Raw genomic sequence first — 17150 nt, 5'->3', positions numbered from 1 at the left:
ATTCCCATCTGTCAAGGTAAGATTCAAGTATATAAGAGTTTTATATAGTGATTATAGAGTTATCATAAGAGGGACAAGTTAAACTCTGCAATGACTGGAGATGTTGTACAACAGGCTCCATCAGGGAAGATGAGTTGCCATCTCTTCTTGGCAAGCCCGAACAAAGACTCACCAAAGGCAAATAGTTTACTGAGTTGCAAAAGAACTACAGAGGGACAGAGCTTATTTGTTAAAGTTTGAAAATCTTAGATTAAAACAGAACCTTATAGTTTTGTAGTCCATAAAAGGTTCCAAGGGAGCCTATCTGTGAACGAGGTGAGGAATTTTTAAATAGGTTATTTATCCCTGTCTATACCAGATTTAATCATTAGAAGTTCAAAAGTCTATAAATGTAAAGAACAAAGACAAGATTCTCTCACATGCTGTGTTTTCTGCAAGAAATTTTATTTAAAATAATTGTATATAAAAAATTGAAAGATAATTTAGTGTTTATATCATGATACTTCTAAATTCTCATAAACATCCAATTGGAGTAGAAACTATCATATTTGTCTTGATTGCCCATTCTATTCTTATTTGAAACTTTTCCTTCTTTTATGAACTGTATCCGTTGATTCTTCTTGGCTTATTTTGATGAAAACTAATTTGTAGTTCAGTATAATAAAGACATAATTAGCTTGGCAGCATGTATATTCACAAGTAAATAATATATCTTTCAAACTTAAGCATATATTTAAAAGTGATCAACTGTATTCTAAAAAATTCTGCTTTCTAGTCAGTTGTCCCCACTTCTAAGTCTAAATAACCAAGAATCTGATTCACCACTGACTGAATTATCAGAATGTCAAAGGGGCAAGTTTGAGAGAGAAAATTAGGCATTTGGTTTTGAATATATAGGGATCAATATTGACACACAATAGGAAATAGACAATTTGCTTTCTCCTCTGGATATCTAATAGGAGGTCAAGATTGGACATAGACATCTACATGGTATCATCATAGAAACACAACTTAAAATACCAAGGCTAGATCAATTCACTTGGGTCTCTGTATTGAAAAGGAAGAGAAATGAGGACAGAATTCCAGAGCCACTGCTTTTATTGGAGTTCATTCAATGAACAAGAATCAAAATGAGTGATAGGGAAAGCAGTTAAGCCAGGAGGTCATAGATTTTAAAAGCTAACCCTTGAGTGGACAGTATCAACTTCCTAACTGATGATAGGTCTAGGGTGATAACTAAGGATTAGATAATAGATTTGACAATCAGATCTGAGTTGAGCAGAACCTCCACATGGTGAATAAAGCTTTCTACAAGGGCTCAACATGGTGAGATGAAATGAGCATGAAACTCTTTCAAAGCACTTACATTAGAAGGACATTTTTGAAGCCATATCAGCTACTTGTTTTCACATGTAAGGCAATCATGGATGACTTCTAAGCAGACACCAAAGTGTCTTTGTTGCCTACGGCAGGGTTACTATGTACATATTATGTGAAAGTGACATAGAAGACTAGTTCAAGAATTTTGGAGGCTAGTGAGATGCCTCAGTGGTTAACATGCTTGCATGGTTGGATCTCCAGAAACCCACATACAAATGTCCAGTTGGTATGTTAAATGCTTAAAAGTCTAGTCTTGAGTGATGGGAACAGAATCCTCAGAAACAAGCTGGCTAACAAGACTAGCCACATCAATGAATTCTGGGTTTGACTGAGTGACTCTGCTTCAATGAATAAGGTAAAAGAGCAATGCAGGATGATTCCAACATCAACCTCTGGCTTACAAATGCATATTCATCCACATGCATTCATTCCCACACATATATGCACCCCCCGTACATGCACAGTCATGACTGTGCATTCATGCACACATGAGTACACACACACACACACAAAAAAAAAAAAAAAAAAAACCTGGGGATATTCAGAGAATATGTGATATGATGAAATCTATTTCAGGGAAAGTAATGGTGGGGTCACAAAGTAGAGCTCATTCTGTAGGTTGATCATAATTGAAAAAGTACAATAACTAAATAAAAAGAAAATGAAATCTCATCACAATAATAGCTACCATTTGTTAAAGAAATTGTGAGTTTTGAGATGTATCATTTTTCTACTGCTATGTAATTGGGTGACAAATTAGTTTTGATCTTTTAAAATTAGCAAATGTAGAAATAAAATGTTGCTACAATAACTTTGCAATATTAACTATTTTTTATTTAATGGAAAACCATTAGTCACCAATTTTTTAATGTTGGCATTGATGACTTTAATTGTCTTCAGTCTCCATTAGTTTCTGTGAGGGAAAATTAAAAGAAACTAGAATATTTTCTATGTCAAAAATCTTTGCATCTCATTCATAACATACTCTACCTACATTATTCAGCCACCCTCAACTTCCTCTGCTCACACTACTATAAGTCTAATGTGCATTTGTATAAATTGTTCTTTAAAAATTCAAGTCAAAATGATATGTAGCTATAGTCCTCTTACTATGACTTTATTGCCCTCAGCATCTTCTTGGTGTAAACCAACAGGCATGGGAACAAAATTTCCTTTGTAACTGATACCTAAATTTCTATTCTGCTTTAAGCATTTAATTTGCACAGTAAGACCTATAATTTAAGACTTGTAGCTATATCACAAAGTACAGCTGTTTATACTGATCTCTAATTTGCTGAGTAGTACTAGCTATAATTTAAATTTTTTTTCATGTTTTAAACTACCATGCAAGTCAGTATACATCAGAAAGCTTTGTATATTGACAGAGACTGGGAAAAGGATGCCTTGTTTTGATTTCAGATAAGCATTCACTTTTCAGGTCAGCAGGTGCAAGGCAGCCCATTTATAACACTTGCTTAAAATCAATAATAGTCACTGAATGGAAATATCTTGCTGGTATACAGGAACTTGACTTATCTCTACAAGTGCAATGAACTTTTAAAAACCTCTGTTATTAGTAAAGATTAAAGATGAGTGAGACTTTCTTTGGAACAAAATATATTGTGTTGACATGAGTTTTGGTCAGTTTACTGGTGTGAATGCTTACTAAATCTAGGAGAACACTTTACTTACTGTCATAGGATGGAATTATGTTCAGTGGAAAATCTGCTGTGGTAAATACATGTTCCATTCAAAGGATAATTGATAATGAGGGTGACTCTTTGCTTTGCATTAAGTTTCACTTATTTTGAAATCTCAAAGTCTCAAAATAACTACAAAATGAAAGTTGACTTTAGTTTGTCCTGTTTCATATAACTAGGGAAATCTCTCCCAAAACTAATGTTAGACAACTCTATATCCAATAATTAAAAGAAGTTACCTGGACTTTTTTATGATAAACTTTTACATATAAGCATTTACTTTAGTTAACTTCAGGAAGAAAGCCAGCACACCAATTGAAAATATAGGACTAAATTTCAGTTTTACAACAGAAGTGAGGCTATTAATTAAAACTCCTTTCAGGTTGAGAGACTACAGCAAGTCTCTATAAAAATTTAAGGGATTAGTAACCCAAAGAGAAAAGTGGAAAAAAAAATTAAGTATGGCAATGGTAACTCCATTTGCAAAAATAAACATTTGGCCTCTGTGGTAAATTTGATCCTTAGATTGGTAATTGTTATTATTACTTATTCTGTTTCATGAGTCGCCAAGAATACAGTGCTACCATGTTAAGGTACCAAGCCCCGTCTCATGCACTGTCCGACTAGAAATGACTTGGGAAAGGTAGGCATGTTTATCTGTTTTACAGATGAAGACAAAAGTTTAGGGAGAGATGACCTCTTGGTAACAGAGACCTAACTTAGGGGACAGATCAATTAACCACAATAATTTAATAACTAAAGTGTACTCCCCCACCCCACCCCAGGCGAGTAGCTCAAACCATGAATGGATACTCCTCAAGGCCATTTAATTCATTCAGGCCGAATGTTATGGCAGAAGAAACTTGTACGGTGCTCTTTCATGAGCCAATAAATATAAGACTCTTTCCTATTATAAGCAATCTTAGTCACAGCCTCTTAGAGGGTGATGCCCCGCCCCCCAAGGTGAAAAGTTGGGGAATACAGACTATATAGTGATATCCTCAGGAAATACTGGAACCCCCAAATCATGTTCTGTAAGCACAACAGACTCCCAAATTTCAACTCAAATAAACTTTTCCCAGCACCGTGGGCTATTGCTGTCATTTAGAAGTGAAAATGCCTGATACCTGGCTTCTTTATGGAGAACTTTGTTACACACCTGCCTTTCTGAAGTCTGAGGACTGACCAGGACTGGCATCTACCACTTACCTGTCAAGGATGCCCAGGCCATAAGCTCTCAATACCAGCCCAAGGCTATGGGAGAAGGGAAGAAAACAAAGCAAAATAACTTACCACTTTGGCCCAATCCGAGAACAAGTGAAAATACCCAGGCCGCCCCAAGAACCAAGGCTGGACCTCGCTGGCAGTTGTGCAGGGAGAGCAGTGCAGCAGTCAGAAAAGCCAGGGCCGAGCCGCACATAATGCAAAGCAGCCCGCCCCGTGCCTACTGCCTAGTTGCTTTTCTGATGCGCTCTCTCGACTTGAGAGCGCACCTTAAGGCCCGTGGGCTGAGAGTCCCTAGGACCTTTTAGACCGTCCGGGTTGACCGACCCAGGTGCTCTGAGTAGGCGATACAGGTATTTGGGCCAGGGCAGCTCTCTGCATCTCAGGGCCCCTAAGGCCCTCCCAGCTCCGCACAGCGGGGCTTGCAGTCTCAACCAAAAGCACCTCCTTGGACAGCCGACGGCCCGCGGGGGCGAAGCAAGTACAGGCTCCACAGTCTGCTCCCAGACAAAGAAAAGAGCTTTTGTTTCTCCCCAGCCGATGGAGCTCTGCTGCATAAATCAGCTTAGCGAAGAGCCAAACACAATCAAACCCAAACAAAGCCTGAGGCTGGGGGGGAAAACCACCCTAATGTAATTCACAGGGTGATGCTGCATTAGTGGGAGGGGACGGCTAGAAGGCCAAGGGGGTGGGGGAGTTGTTGGCGCATCAGTCGGTGCTAGCTTCTTCCACAGGTGGGCAGGGAGGCCAACTCCACTTAGTTGCAGCTAGCTGAGGTCGAGGCGGCAGCGTCCCGATTGGCGGGAGAAGAGACACCGGTGCCAGCAGCTTGGGGGAGCAACTCCGCGAGCTCCCTAGAAGCTCCAGACTGCACCCGCGGGCAAGGAACTAGGCATCCCAGTTGCCTACTGGACTAAAAGGGGACGTTCCACGCACCTCGCTGGGAGGGAGTTGCGTACCCTTGTCCTTTCTCGGACTCAGTCGGCTCAGGCGTCTGGCCACCCAGAACCCTGGCAGCTGATGCGTTCTGGGCTGTACCCGGAGAGGATGAGAGGGAAGCGAGGCAGGCGATGGGCAGGGATGGGGTGCTCTTGTTCTGTGGTCCCCCGTGGGGGCTCCCAGCTTTCGGGTGGCTGGGTGTGCTCCGAGCTGAGAGTTGCTAGGAAACCTCCCCCACGCTACAGTGCTCCTTGCTTGGGTCGCTAGCAAGCGCAGTGGCGGCCCAGGACAGCAGCAGAAGCAGCAGCAGCAGCAGAAGCAGCAAACAGCTCCAGCTCCGAGTAGCGTGGGCGGGACATTGGTGAGGCATGAAGTCACCGCGGCCCACACTCGCTCTTTGTTTTGCTCACTCCAGCTCTTTTTTCTCCCCCCTCGAATCTGATAGTTGCCATTCCCATCGTTCTCAAGAATTCCTGGTGCGTAGTGGCGCAACAGGAATCGCATGCTGAGTTCTCTTTTCTCTTCCCCCCTCCCCCCCCCCCCCCCCGCCCTCCAATCCTGAGTTCCAACGCTCGCTTAACGGTATAGGTGGAAAACTTTCGCAGCATGTACCGAAACATTTCATCCTCGTGCTGCGTGCTCCTTTGTTCAGGAATCCTCACTGGCCTGCAGCTGCTGCATACAAAGTGGATTTCGGGGGCCTCTCCCCTCCCCCAACACTGCACTTGGAGTATGCACTGCCCACTTTCCTTGCAGCCTTAAGACCTGGCCCTGTGTCCCATCCCAAATCTGTCTGGGGGTTTTCCCAGCCCTTGGAGATTTAGACAAGGTGTATACTACTGTCAGATATATTTCATTGTTCCTTCTGTAGACCCTCAGCCCCGAAAGGGACAACCTAGCTTTTTCCCAGGGTCTGTTTGTGGGTCTTTGGCCTTTTGTTGGTTACAGTGGATCTTTTGACCTTAAACGCCACCTTCTCAGTAAAAGGAAACAAGAAGTTACTGATGGCAGCAGAGGAGTGAATGAGTGCAAGCTTGCAATTCAGTTTTGCAGTTTTGCATGAGGCTGAAGCATTGCTAAACTGGACTGCCATTGCTAAACAGGACTGCCAAGAAAGTAGTGCTGCCTCTCCAGGTCTTGTCAGCGCCCTAGACACCTTTAGGAGAAAGAAGAAACACAGTTCTCTAGGTTTGGGAAAGAGCTCTTTTTCTAATTTGATACTCAGAGACCTTGGCTCCTAGTTTCCCCTGGAGCAGAAGTAATTTCCATGTCTTGAAGTTTGACCTTTTTATTAGAGGCTTACACAGAATCACTTCTTACAGACAGGCATCAGACCAATCCAGCCAGGTCAAGGTGAACTATAGGGGATTTTTCCTCTTTACTTAATTGTTTCCGGCTTCTTATTTGGAGTAAAGAAAACAAGTGGGATGTCCCACCAACCTCCCTCTTTAAAAAAAATGTTTCTGTTTTCTAATTGTTGACAGTAAATGGAAAGTACCTGGTTAATAAGCCACAACCTCGAAAACTCCCCTTTCTTCAGGTGTGGACTGTACATTGGGCTAATAAGGCCAGGAACCTAGTTAGACAAGTGTCCTAGATCTGTAAGGAGGACCATTTGTGAAGCTAAGGAGGCAATCTATACTTCAATGACTGATGTCAGTCAACACAACTCTAAGTCACTGTACTTCATTTTCAAATTTTCATTCTTTGATTTTTTCAAATTTCTTCCTGGATATCTTCATTGAAATGTGTATGAAGGACCTGTAAAGTAGCTGAGATAGGGTGGAACACAAACCTAGCCAGATATGGTTAGAGACTGTTGAGCTGGGAAGTGTGTTTATTTCTTGAAATTATGTGACAAACTTAAGCAATGCAGCAACCCTTGAGACAGTGCAAAGCTCCAACAAAGATTACAAATTAATCTCAATAGTATACAATCTGCATTGTGGAATTACTGATATATTAACATTTCATTGACATGCTGGTTCAGAAATGACAGTTACAATATTAAATGAGACAGAAGCTTATATAATAAGAATGGATGAAATATTGTGAAAGTGCTGAAGTATGTAATTTTGTATTGTTAGGTGTTGATATACTTTACATATGAACTCAAACCTACTGTGTGAAAAGGTAAAACAATGAAACAAATCTGTTTGGGAAAGGTTGAAAGTCATTCAAAAGACAGCCATTTTTAGTCAGGAAACACATGAAAATAAATGCCAGGGTTTGGGGTAGACTGCAATTGGTAAATGTCACACAGCATGAGGTCTTGAATTTGGATCCCCACAACCTACATAAAAAGCTTGGCATGGGAGCCCCTCCCCCTGGGGTTCAGAGGGACCACACAGATTTTCAAAGCTCATTGGCAGGCCATATTAGCTGAATCCATCAGTTCCAGGTTCAATGGAAGACCTTGTTTTAAAAAACAAAATTCTCGAGAGAAATTGAGAGAAGCATTCAGAGTCAACCTCTACCCACTGTCCAGAGGCATGCACTCGCATATGCATATATATGCCATGATACATGTTTATTGGCACACTGACAAGTTGTCTCAGTTTTGTTTCCTATTGCTGTGATATAAATACTTTCACAAGATCAACCTAAGAAAAGGTTTGCTAGGCTCTCAATTGAAGGTGAGTCCATTATTTCAAGTAAAACCAAGTTGACAGAAATTTCAAAGAGCAAAGCATTCAGGGCAGGCAGTACCCAGGGTCCCTTCTTTCATCCACTCCAGGCTAGAACATGAGAAGCTGCCTACATCCAGGGGGAGTCTCTCCACCATCAATGAACCCAATTAAGAAAATCCCTCACAGGCAAAGCCAATAAAGATAATTCCTCATTCCTTTTTCAGGTGAATCTAGATAGTGTCAGGTTGACAAAATGAACACCCACCACACAAGTACATACAAGACACAGGCATACACCCAAAATTCCTCAATGCCAATTTTTAAAGGTTATTAAACAACCATAGCATTACTTGCCACTACTTTTCTGTTAGAGAGTATAACTCTGGTTATCAAAATAAAAATAAAATAGTGTGCTAGACATTAGACTGTGAGCCTACAGATATGAAGAAAATATCTGAAGATTTTGGCTATGAAAATATAATTACTCCTAAAATTCTGCAGTTTATCCTTGAGTTTTCTTATAATAAATGTAACAAATAACCTAGGGACAAAAGTTGTACTTGTATTCAATAAATGTCACTGGCCATACAACTTAAGAAAAAAAGGGGGGGGGGACATAATACTATAAAGAAATACAGTATTATTTCCATTGTTACCTGAAGAAGTTTAACAAAGAAAAATGTTCAAAATGATTACTAATTCCTGTTTTCTATCATGTTGCTCAGTCGTGCTTTGAAATTTCTGACAGCAGCTAATTTTTCATCATTTGTGGTAATGATAGCAAATGAAATTCATAGATAGTCTAAAATAAGATTCTAGCTATTCATTCCAGCCTTTGAATCATTAGACTCTTTGAGTTGTTAATAAGTCATAAAATTAGATGACTTAAGCTCTACCCTACTCCTTTAACCTTAATTTCTTGGCAATGCAGTTTATGGTGAGGATGAATAAGCTGTGTGGGCAGTAGGAATGACAGACACATATGAGAGACTTTTATTGCACATGTAAATGTGAAACTGATTTTTTTTTCCCAAATGACTTACTGCAAACTTGCATCCACAGCTATATTAACACTTCAATATTATGTCTTTCAAGGTTGAGGCTAGAGCTACTGGATAGCTTTTCAGGACATCATCACAAGTCTATAAGCTTCTATCATCTACAACTCATAAGAGATGAAAATGATCTAAAAATTGGACTATGTCATGATAATGATCATGTCTAGATGCTTCATTTGAGGAAGCACATGAAGCATTGAAAAGTAGCTCTCTTTAGACTATTTTGCTATTGTTTGGACTAAAGAGTGTCTACCACTTAATCATCATAAAGTATTAACAAACTTTTATTCTTTCTCTGTTTCAGGAGATTTTGAATTAGTAGGTTTTGTATACCACCCAGCAACCATCCTAGTAAACTCTTACAATGGTTTTTCTATTCTCATGACTATTGAAGCCCATAGGTAATGGCTAAATAAAGACTTCTCAAAATTGTCATCAATAGAAACAAAATATATTAGGTGCAATTTTGAGAGAGAAAGAGAGAGAGAGAGAGAGAGAGAGAGAGAGAGAGAGAGAGAGAGAGAGAGAGAGAAGGAGAAGAATGGAACTAGTATCTTATAAAGGTAGATGATAGATGATTAAGGCTGTGAGCTGCTATTGTTTTCTGAAACGAGATTCCATGATTAAGCTTAGAAAACATTCAGTTAAATGTTAAACTCTTCCCTAGAGAAATTTCCAGAAACTAGAAAAGGCCACCATTTATTTGATTTTGAAAACTCTTATTTTGGGACCATCATACATGCATACTGCTCAGTTGTTCTCCTTGTACAATTGTAGAAATTGAGACCCAAGCAGGCAAAGAGAATAGCTTCACTTTTTTAAGAATTCTCTGGCATACAAGATCAGAGTTCTGATTTTCTTGGACCACCACACATAGTGATGACTTTTGATTTCAAGTAATAGAATAGTACTGTAAATGCTATAAGCTTTTATTAATTTTTTAATGGGAGGAAGAATGGATGCTCATAGAATTAGCATCAGGCAGGGAGAATAGGGTTGAATAAGGCCACAGAACAGAGGAGACATTAGCCGATTATCTTAATTAGGGTTTCTACTGCTGTGAAGAGACATCATGACCATGGCAACTCTTATAAAGAAAAACATTTCATTGGGGTTGGCTTACAATTCAGAGGGTTAGCCCATTGCCATCATGGCAGGAAACAAGATGGCATACAGGCAGACATGGTGCTGGAGAGGTAGCAGAGAGTTCTATATCTGGATCTGAAGGCAGTAGGAAAAGAGAGTGAGCCACTGGGCTTGGCTTGAGTATCTGAAAAGCCCATCTACCAGTGACATACTTTCTTCAACAAGACCACACCTCATACTCCCTATGAGCCCGTGAGGACCATTTTCATTCAAACAACTAGGCCTAGAAGTGTATAACTCACAAAAGTTTGAATCACCCCAGCATCTGTAAATCAATTGCTGAAGATTTAGAATTAAATCTCAAACTTTCAGAACTTCTCCTATATGTCATTGCACTGGAATGCTGAGAGTGGAGAAGAAAAGGGGGAACTATTGCTGTTGGACTCTTCTGTGGAAAACATGTTATTTTGGAATATTTTATCTGTGCACAGTCTTATTCCAGCTTCCTCTTATCCTTTTTTTCGCTCTTTTTTTTTTCAGCATGTAGCAAAGTGATGCTTACTTTGCCTTTAATCCATTTTTATGGGAATTCTAGAAATGCAAAGATGTTTGAATTCATCTCTAAATTTGGGAAATTCTGTATTGGCTCAAGCCTATAGCAGGTGTTATCAGGGTTGCCTCTTGTTTCATCCTGCTAACCATATAGCTTGGAATGCTGGTGAATCAATAGTCTCTTAACTGCAACTGATCATGTGGGAGCAAGGTATAAATACTTCAGTTCCCTATTCTGTGATTAGAATCATTTTGAACCTATGTTCTACAGTATTTTTGGAATAGTTTTCAAAAGTAATTTTCTATCTATCATAGGTTAATAAAAATAAAATGAATTATTAGAATAATAGATGTAAAATTTCAAATTGCTGTATACATTTCTGAAGACTTTCAGTCTCTAAATGTTTTTCCTGAACTACAAAGAATAGTCTCTCAGGCCATTCTGAAACAGGAAAAGGAACATATATCATATCACAGTTTGAACAACAGTAAGCACATTTTGCCTAAAGTCCTCCATGAAAATAAGCTGTAGTCAGGTTATTTGTTTCAGGATTTGTTTCCCTCATTTTTCCACTGTTCTATGGTGTTTCCTTGTCTTAAGGGAAAACTAAAATAACATCAGTGATGAATCTAATTGAGATTCTGAATATGAAAATTTGAATTCTATTCTTGTCTATCTATAAAGTAGCCACAACAAAAGTTACAAGAGCTTTGGAATATAAAACATCTAATTTGAATCTGCTACTTAGTAGCTTTTGAATCATGGGAAAATTATTTATTTCCCCATGCCTCAATTTATTTATTTTTGCAAGGATGACATTAAAATAACTGCCAGAATTAGAAAATGAAAATGATGCATCATGACATTTCTATGATGGCTAAAATCCCTAACACAGTACCAAATTCTAGTAAAGATGTAAAGCAGCAGGAGCTACTACTATTCATTGCTCTCAAAACTTCAAAGTACCATGTTTACTCCTTATCAGTAGTCTGGCATTTACTATAAACCAAATGAACCAATAATCATATTTGGTGTTATTTTTTCAAAGTAGTTGAAAACTATGTCTACACAGAACCAGTATATAGATTTTCACATCACCATTAATTATAATTTTCCAAACTTGGATGCAATCAAAATGTCTTTCAAAGGCTGTGAAAATGTTGTCTTCTAGACATAACATAACCTGAGTAGTAATGAGCTCATAGCATATATGGCTGTTTTCAGTGAGCCTACACAAGGCTGGACTATCAGCAGTCAATCATACATTGTGGAGGACCTCATAGATATTACCTATCTCTGCTGGATGATTGGCTACAACTGGATACTTGGGGGACCCTCACAGTCTTTAGTTGTGAACCAATTGAAATCACAGGGCTTCACTGGACAGTTCCAAACCCATAGTCACACAGATGATCCTAGTTAAATGTAGAGATCTCAGACAAATAAAAGAAAAAGAAATAGATGGAAACATTTAAAACGTAACTTGTAGGGAAGATGACACAAGAGATATGCAAGAGTCAGAGGGTTATAGCAATCAGCTCTTTATAATATATGAAATTGTCAAAGGATAAATTCAATAAATTTTTAAAATGATGTTTTATAATCATTTGATAAATAAGGAAAATATAATATATCTGATGGTGGAATATTTATCAACACTAAAACCAAGTACATTATTAAACTACAAAATATATGGAGCAACCTAAGTGCATATTATTACGTGAAAGAAGGTTCTGTATGCTTCACCCCCCTTTATAGCCTGCCGACCAAAGGTAGAGTAGGAAGACAGCTAATAGGAAAAGGGGAATGTGGATCTGTTTAGAAATACTTTTAGGGGGTGATTCCAATCACTGTTGCCAGACATCCATCTACTAGCAAAATACTGAACATGAATCAGCAGCAGTGGCTTGATCCAGAGGAAGCCACGAGGCTCCACCAATCAGCACAATCTTGTCACTGAAGCATCAAGAAGCAGCTGGAACACTACCCAAAGTTCTTTGGTATATTTCTCTATACAGTCACAAGCAAAAATCAGAAAAGAAAGCCAATTGAACCAATAGCAGAGTGTGGTCAGTGAAGACCAGCATCAGTGAAGCCCAAGGAAGACCATCAAGGTGAACCAATACCAGAGTGTCCTCAGCGAAGACAGAAAGGTGAATTAAGGCCTGAGCATTGTTCACTGTCTGTTGGGTTATACTTATACTCTTTCAAATATCACATGTTCTCTCAAGCATCTGCTCCAGCAAAATATCGCATGTTCTTTCACCAGACAGGTTACAGCAAAACACCACATATCTGTTTTCAGTAAAACACATCTGCTCATGTGTCTGCCTCAGCAAAACATCCTTTCATAAGACAGCTTCAAGAAAAGCATCACATGGCACAATTGAGTCTCCAACAAAAGCAGAAATTTTCACTCCAGGCCAATTTGCAAAAGCTCTGTACTATTTGATTCAAACTACATAGCATCTGAAAAAGGAGAATCTATGGAGACAGTATAAAGAACAGTGGTTGGCAGAGGCTATTCGGGCTATAAAGAAGAACAGCAAGAGCAGAGGTGTTTTACCGCAGTGAAAGCATCCTGTACATTGGTGGATAAAATGCCATGCCTCATTAGTGTCAACCCACAAGATGTAGAACAGCAAGAATAAACCCCAATATAAACTGTGAACTGCAGGTGAAATATGGTATTACTCTATCAAAAATATCACTGTGGTGTGAGGTTGGTCATAGGGGAAGCTGTATAAATACAGAAGCACAGTTATGTAGAAGTTCTTTGTATGTGTTTCTTAATTGTGGTATGAACCTAAAGCTGTTATAAAAATAGTTCAAAAACACACATCCACATCCATATCTATTCATACACATATCACACATGAAACTACTCAGTAAGATAATTGTTAAAATTAAAAGGAAGACCATGAAAAAAAAACACACTAGAATTCATCATGTATTAACCACTTAGGGCTTTCAAATAATTGGTAGTTAAAATTATCTTAATTTTATGATGTGTAAATATGTAAAAATCACCAGGCTTGCATATTTTGAAGGAAAAAAAGCAAAAGAAATACTTTTGCTTTGTTGAATACTAAACTTTTCTCGTATCCATTTACTTATTTATGCACAGTAACAGATACAGTGAGCTAGTCTTCACAGAAATTTGTAACCCAAGCATCTTTAATGACAATCTAATTCTATGCCTTCTTTGTCAGACAAAGTTATTCTTAAATCTTCAGTCTGAGATACAACTATAGGATGGAAATATTGACTTATGTGTTTACAAAGGGACACATTTTTATAACAGCTTTTAATTCAAATTTAAGCTACTTACACTTTTAAGTACTCAGGAAACTAAATGAATGTTTAATAAGCATTACATGCTATTGTTTCAAGTGTATAGTAATTTTAAAGACCTAAAGCTGGGTCTCTCCATTAGAGGTATCTACAGATATTATAAAGACAATGTTTCACATTGACATAGTTTATCTGTTGAGCCACTGATATTTGGACGCAGTCATGCATCATTTCACGGCTACAGGCCCTTCTAAAGCTCAATAAGTCAATGAGCCCAGGGCCAAAAGTTTCTCTTTCAGCATTTTCTCATGATCACATGGCCTCTAGAGAGTGAAGTCATCACAAAATTTAAATTATTCTAATTGAATTCACATGGAATGTTTAGACTTGGCATTTAGCCAACATCAGCCCCTTCTCTAATTTCAAAATTACTTCATGTTTCACCTTGAAGAATGTGACCTTTTAACATACTAAGGAAATTCTTTGTGAATTAATCATTGGATACTGAATTTAAGCATTCATTTAGTAAACATTTACTATGAACATTTATTGAACATTTACTATGTGTAAAGTGATAGGCCCTATGAAAAATACAAACATTAGTGAAAGTGAATCTTTTTTTCTCAGATATATTTAAATCAAATTTTTGAAAAAAAATGATTCAATTACTAAATTGGGAAATAGGGTAGCTGAGGAAATAATCCTAACATCAGTAATCAATTTAATATAATATAAAACATTATTCACAAACTAATTGAGAAGATAAGTGATTTAATATATTATAACTATTTGGAAAAGATATTTAATGTAGATACTTTTAACAGAATGTTTGTGTTAGATTAAATGCTATAGTTTACAGCCTTAAAAAATATATATATAATTTCTTTCTGACATTGGTAATAATTGAAAATTACCAATATTAATAAACAATAACAAATGTAAAAATAATGTAGTCAATATTATAAGAACAGATTTAATGAGTTTCTGAATTTTATATGTTTATAAGTATTGCAAAAAAAGGTAAACACTTAGTCTAAACATATGAATTTGTAAAAGTGAGGAAATATAAATGCTTAAAGACACATGGGAGTAGTTTAGTGTCACTGGTTATAAAAATGTAGTTTAAAATATAAGATGTTCCCATGTGGTGAGGGCTCATGTCTTTAGTCCCAACACTCAGGAGTCAGAGGCAGACCAGAGCCTGGTCTACAGAGGGAGTTCCAAGACAACCAAAGCTACATAGAGTAACCCTCTCTCAAAAAACAACAAAGATGAGATGACATTTTTATACAACGAATACCCATGACTTCAAAATATAAATTAAAATAAATAAAAAATGCTCACAGTAGAATTTTAAATTGTATCTTTTTTACAATTAGTGGCTTCTAATAAAATCTCTAAAATATTTGAAATATTAACCCCACACCTATGGAGTGAAACTTCTAAAGATTCAGAAATGTAGAGAATTTATTTATAAATATGTGTGTCTCAGTATGACATTTAATTATAACACATAATGGAAACCATATTTTGGGTTCTTAGAACCCTGTATAAGCTAAAGCAGTGGAAGAGATGAATAGGTTTTCAGGTACATCTGTATTTGATTTTTCTGTTTTATAGGTGGATGTTGGGTAATTGTCATTTGCCAGCTGTAGTACTGCAGTGAGGATCTTTTTGCTGCCAATGACTGTTTATTATGAAAAGAACTTTTTAAAATAATGTAGTCATAATCATCTTTTCCTTTACTTAAAATAGTTAAGTCACAATCCAGTAATCACATCAAAATATGATAGGGATTTTATTGTCTAATCCACCAGCTCACTTCTTGGGATTTGGGTAAAAAGCCCTTTTAAACACAATTGCTTGCCTGCTTTTTACACCAAGCAGTCTGTCACCCTGAATTTATCACGAGCTTCCTGCTTCTCAACCTTCACTCATGGTTTTCTGGAAAATGATTTTCTCTATAGATTATACCAAACTTCCCACTTTCAGTGTGAGTACTCTTAAGTACCATGACTGCTGCTCCATGGTTAAGCCTGTGCATTTTCTGTTTTCCAAATATCTCAGTTGTTAGAAGTGAGGAACCTTATTTAACCTAGTATTGAGCCCCTTAAACCTATAGTGCTTCGTGAATGGTGATTAGTTGAGCATTAGAGAAAAAAATTAGTTTGGTCTCCTTTTGGGGGAAAAAAAAGCCTTTGTGAATGTGGAATATATTGGATTGTGGAATGTTTTGTTGTTATTTGTTTGCCTGCTTGCTTTAATCCTTTGATTATAATATAACACGATATAGCACTTGTTGGAAACCCTAAGGATGTCCCCTGGGGGTTGGGAAATCATTAAAAAAAACCCCACATCCTTATACATTGACTTCCCTTCTTTGCAGTGACAAATAATTCACAGTGAATGGGGATGTATTGTTTCAAAGTTTGGGACCAGTTAAGGAAATGGCCATGGACTCCAGGAGAAAGCAGTAGTACCTGAAGCCTGTCAGTGCATTATAACTGTCAGTACCCAAACTTGTACTTAGGCCTTCTCAGTGGGTGATCACCGCTTGATCATCTAGGGCAAGCCTTGCTTGGATTTTCATTCTCCTTTGTAAGGAGCTTCGAGGGCTATCAGACATGATTTGTTTTCTTTATTGGCTTCTCTTGATTGATCATTTCTCTGACCAGATGGATGACTCTGAATATTAATATTTCATCAATAATGTAATCACATAATAATGACCTAATTACACTTTTTCCTATACAGTTTACCCCCAACGTATATTTAGGAAGTCTCATTAACCAGACTTTGTGAGTCTTCTCTGGAGCTTTCAGTCATCTCTTCAACACAGTGCTTTAGAGTCTTCCTTCTGAAACACTGAAATCTGAACTACTTATCTTCTCTAAAATTAATTTTATGTCAGATTTCTGTCTCTCTCCCAGGCCACGAAAGGGACATTCAGTACCAGCATTGAAACCTTGGACATTCTTAGCCCAAATTGTATTCCCAGTGCCCTTTTCTGTGAAATTCCCCTGCTACTTTCCAACTTCATCCACCCAGTGCTCTACAGACCAGGATCCTGAGTCTCTGCTACTTTCACTTGCCTTTTTGTAAGCATCATGCTTAGCCAGACATTTCCACTCCCCCCCTTTTTTTCCTCCCTTGATAGTCAATCTCTCTCTCTCTCTCTCTCTCTCTCTCTCTCTCTCCCTCCCTTCCTCCCTCTCTCTCTCCCCCTCTCCTTCTTTCTCTTTCTCTTGCTCTCTCTTTCTCGCTCCCTGTGTGTGTGAGTGTGTGT

The 17150-nt window shown here is 38.0% G+C and overlaps 1 protein-coding gene across 1 annotated transcript in view; it reads right to left on the bottom strand.

Moving 5' to 3' along the window:
• Positions 1–5445, bottom strand: part of Itgb8 (integrin subunit beta 8) — a 93815-nt gene extending 88370 nt beyond the window's left edge. Inside the window, exon 1 of the mRNA XM_052184821.1 lies at positions 4374–5445. Coding sequence (XP_052040781.1) covers positions 4374–4500 — 127 coding nt within the window. The 5' untranslated portion in view covers positions 4501–5445. The remainder of the gene's footprint in view (positions 1–4373) is intronic.
• Positions 5446–17150: the final 11705 nt, after the last annotated feature.

This window comes from Apodemus sylvaticus, chromosome 6 (assembly GCF_947179515.1).
Source record: "Apodemus sylvaticus chromosome 6, mApoSyl1.1, whole genome shotgun sequence".
Lineage (NCBI taxonomy): Eukaryota > Metazoa > Chordata > Mammalia > Rodentia > Muridae > Apodemus > Apodemus sylvaticus.
Note: the sequence above shows the minus strand (reverse complement) of the source record. Positions and strands in the feature narration are given on the sequence as shown.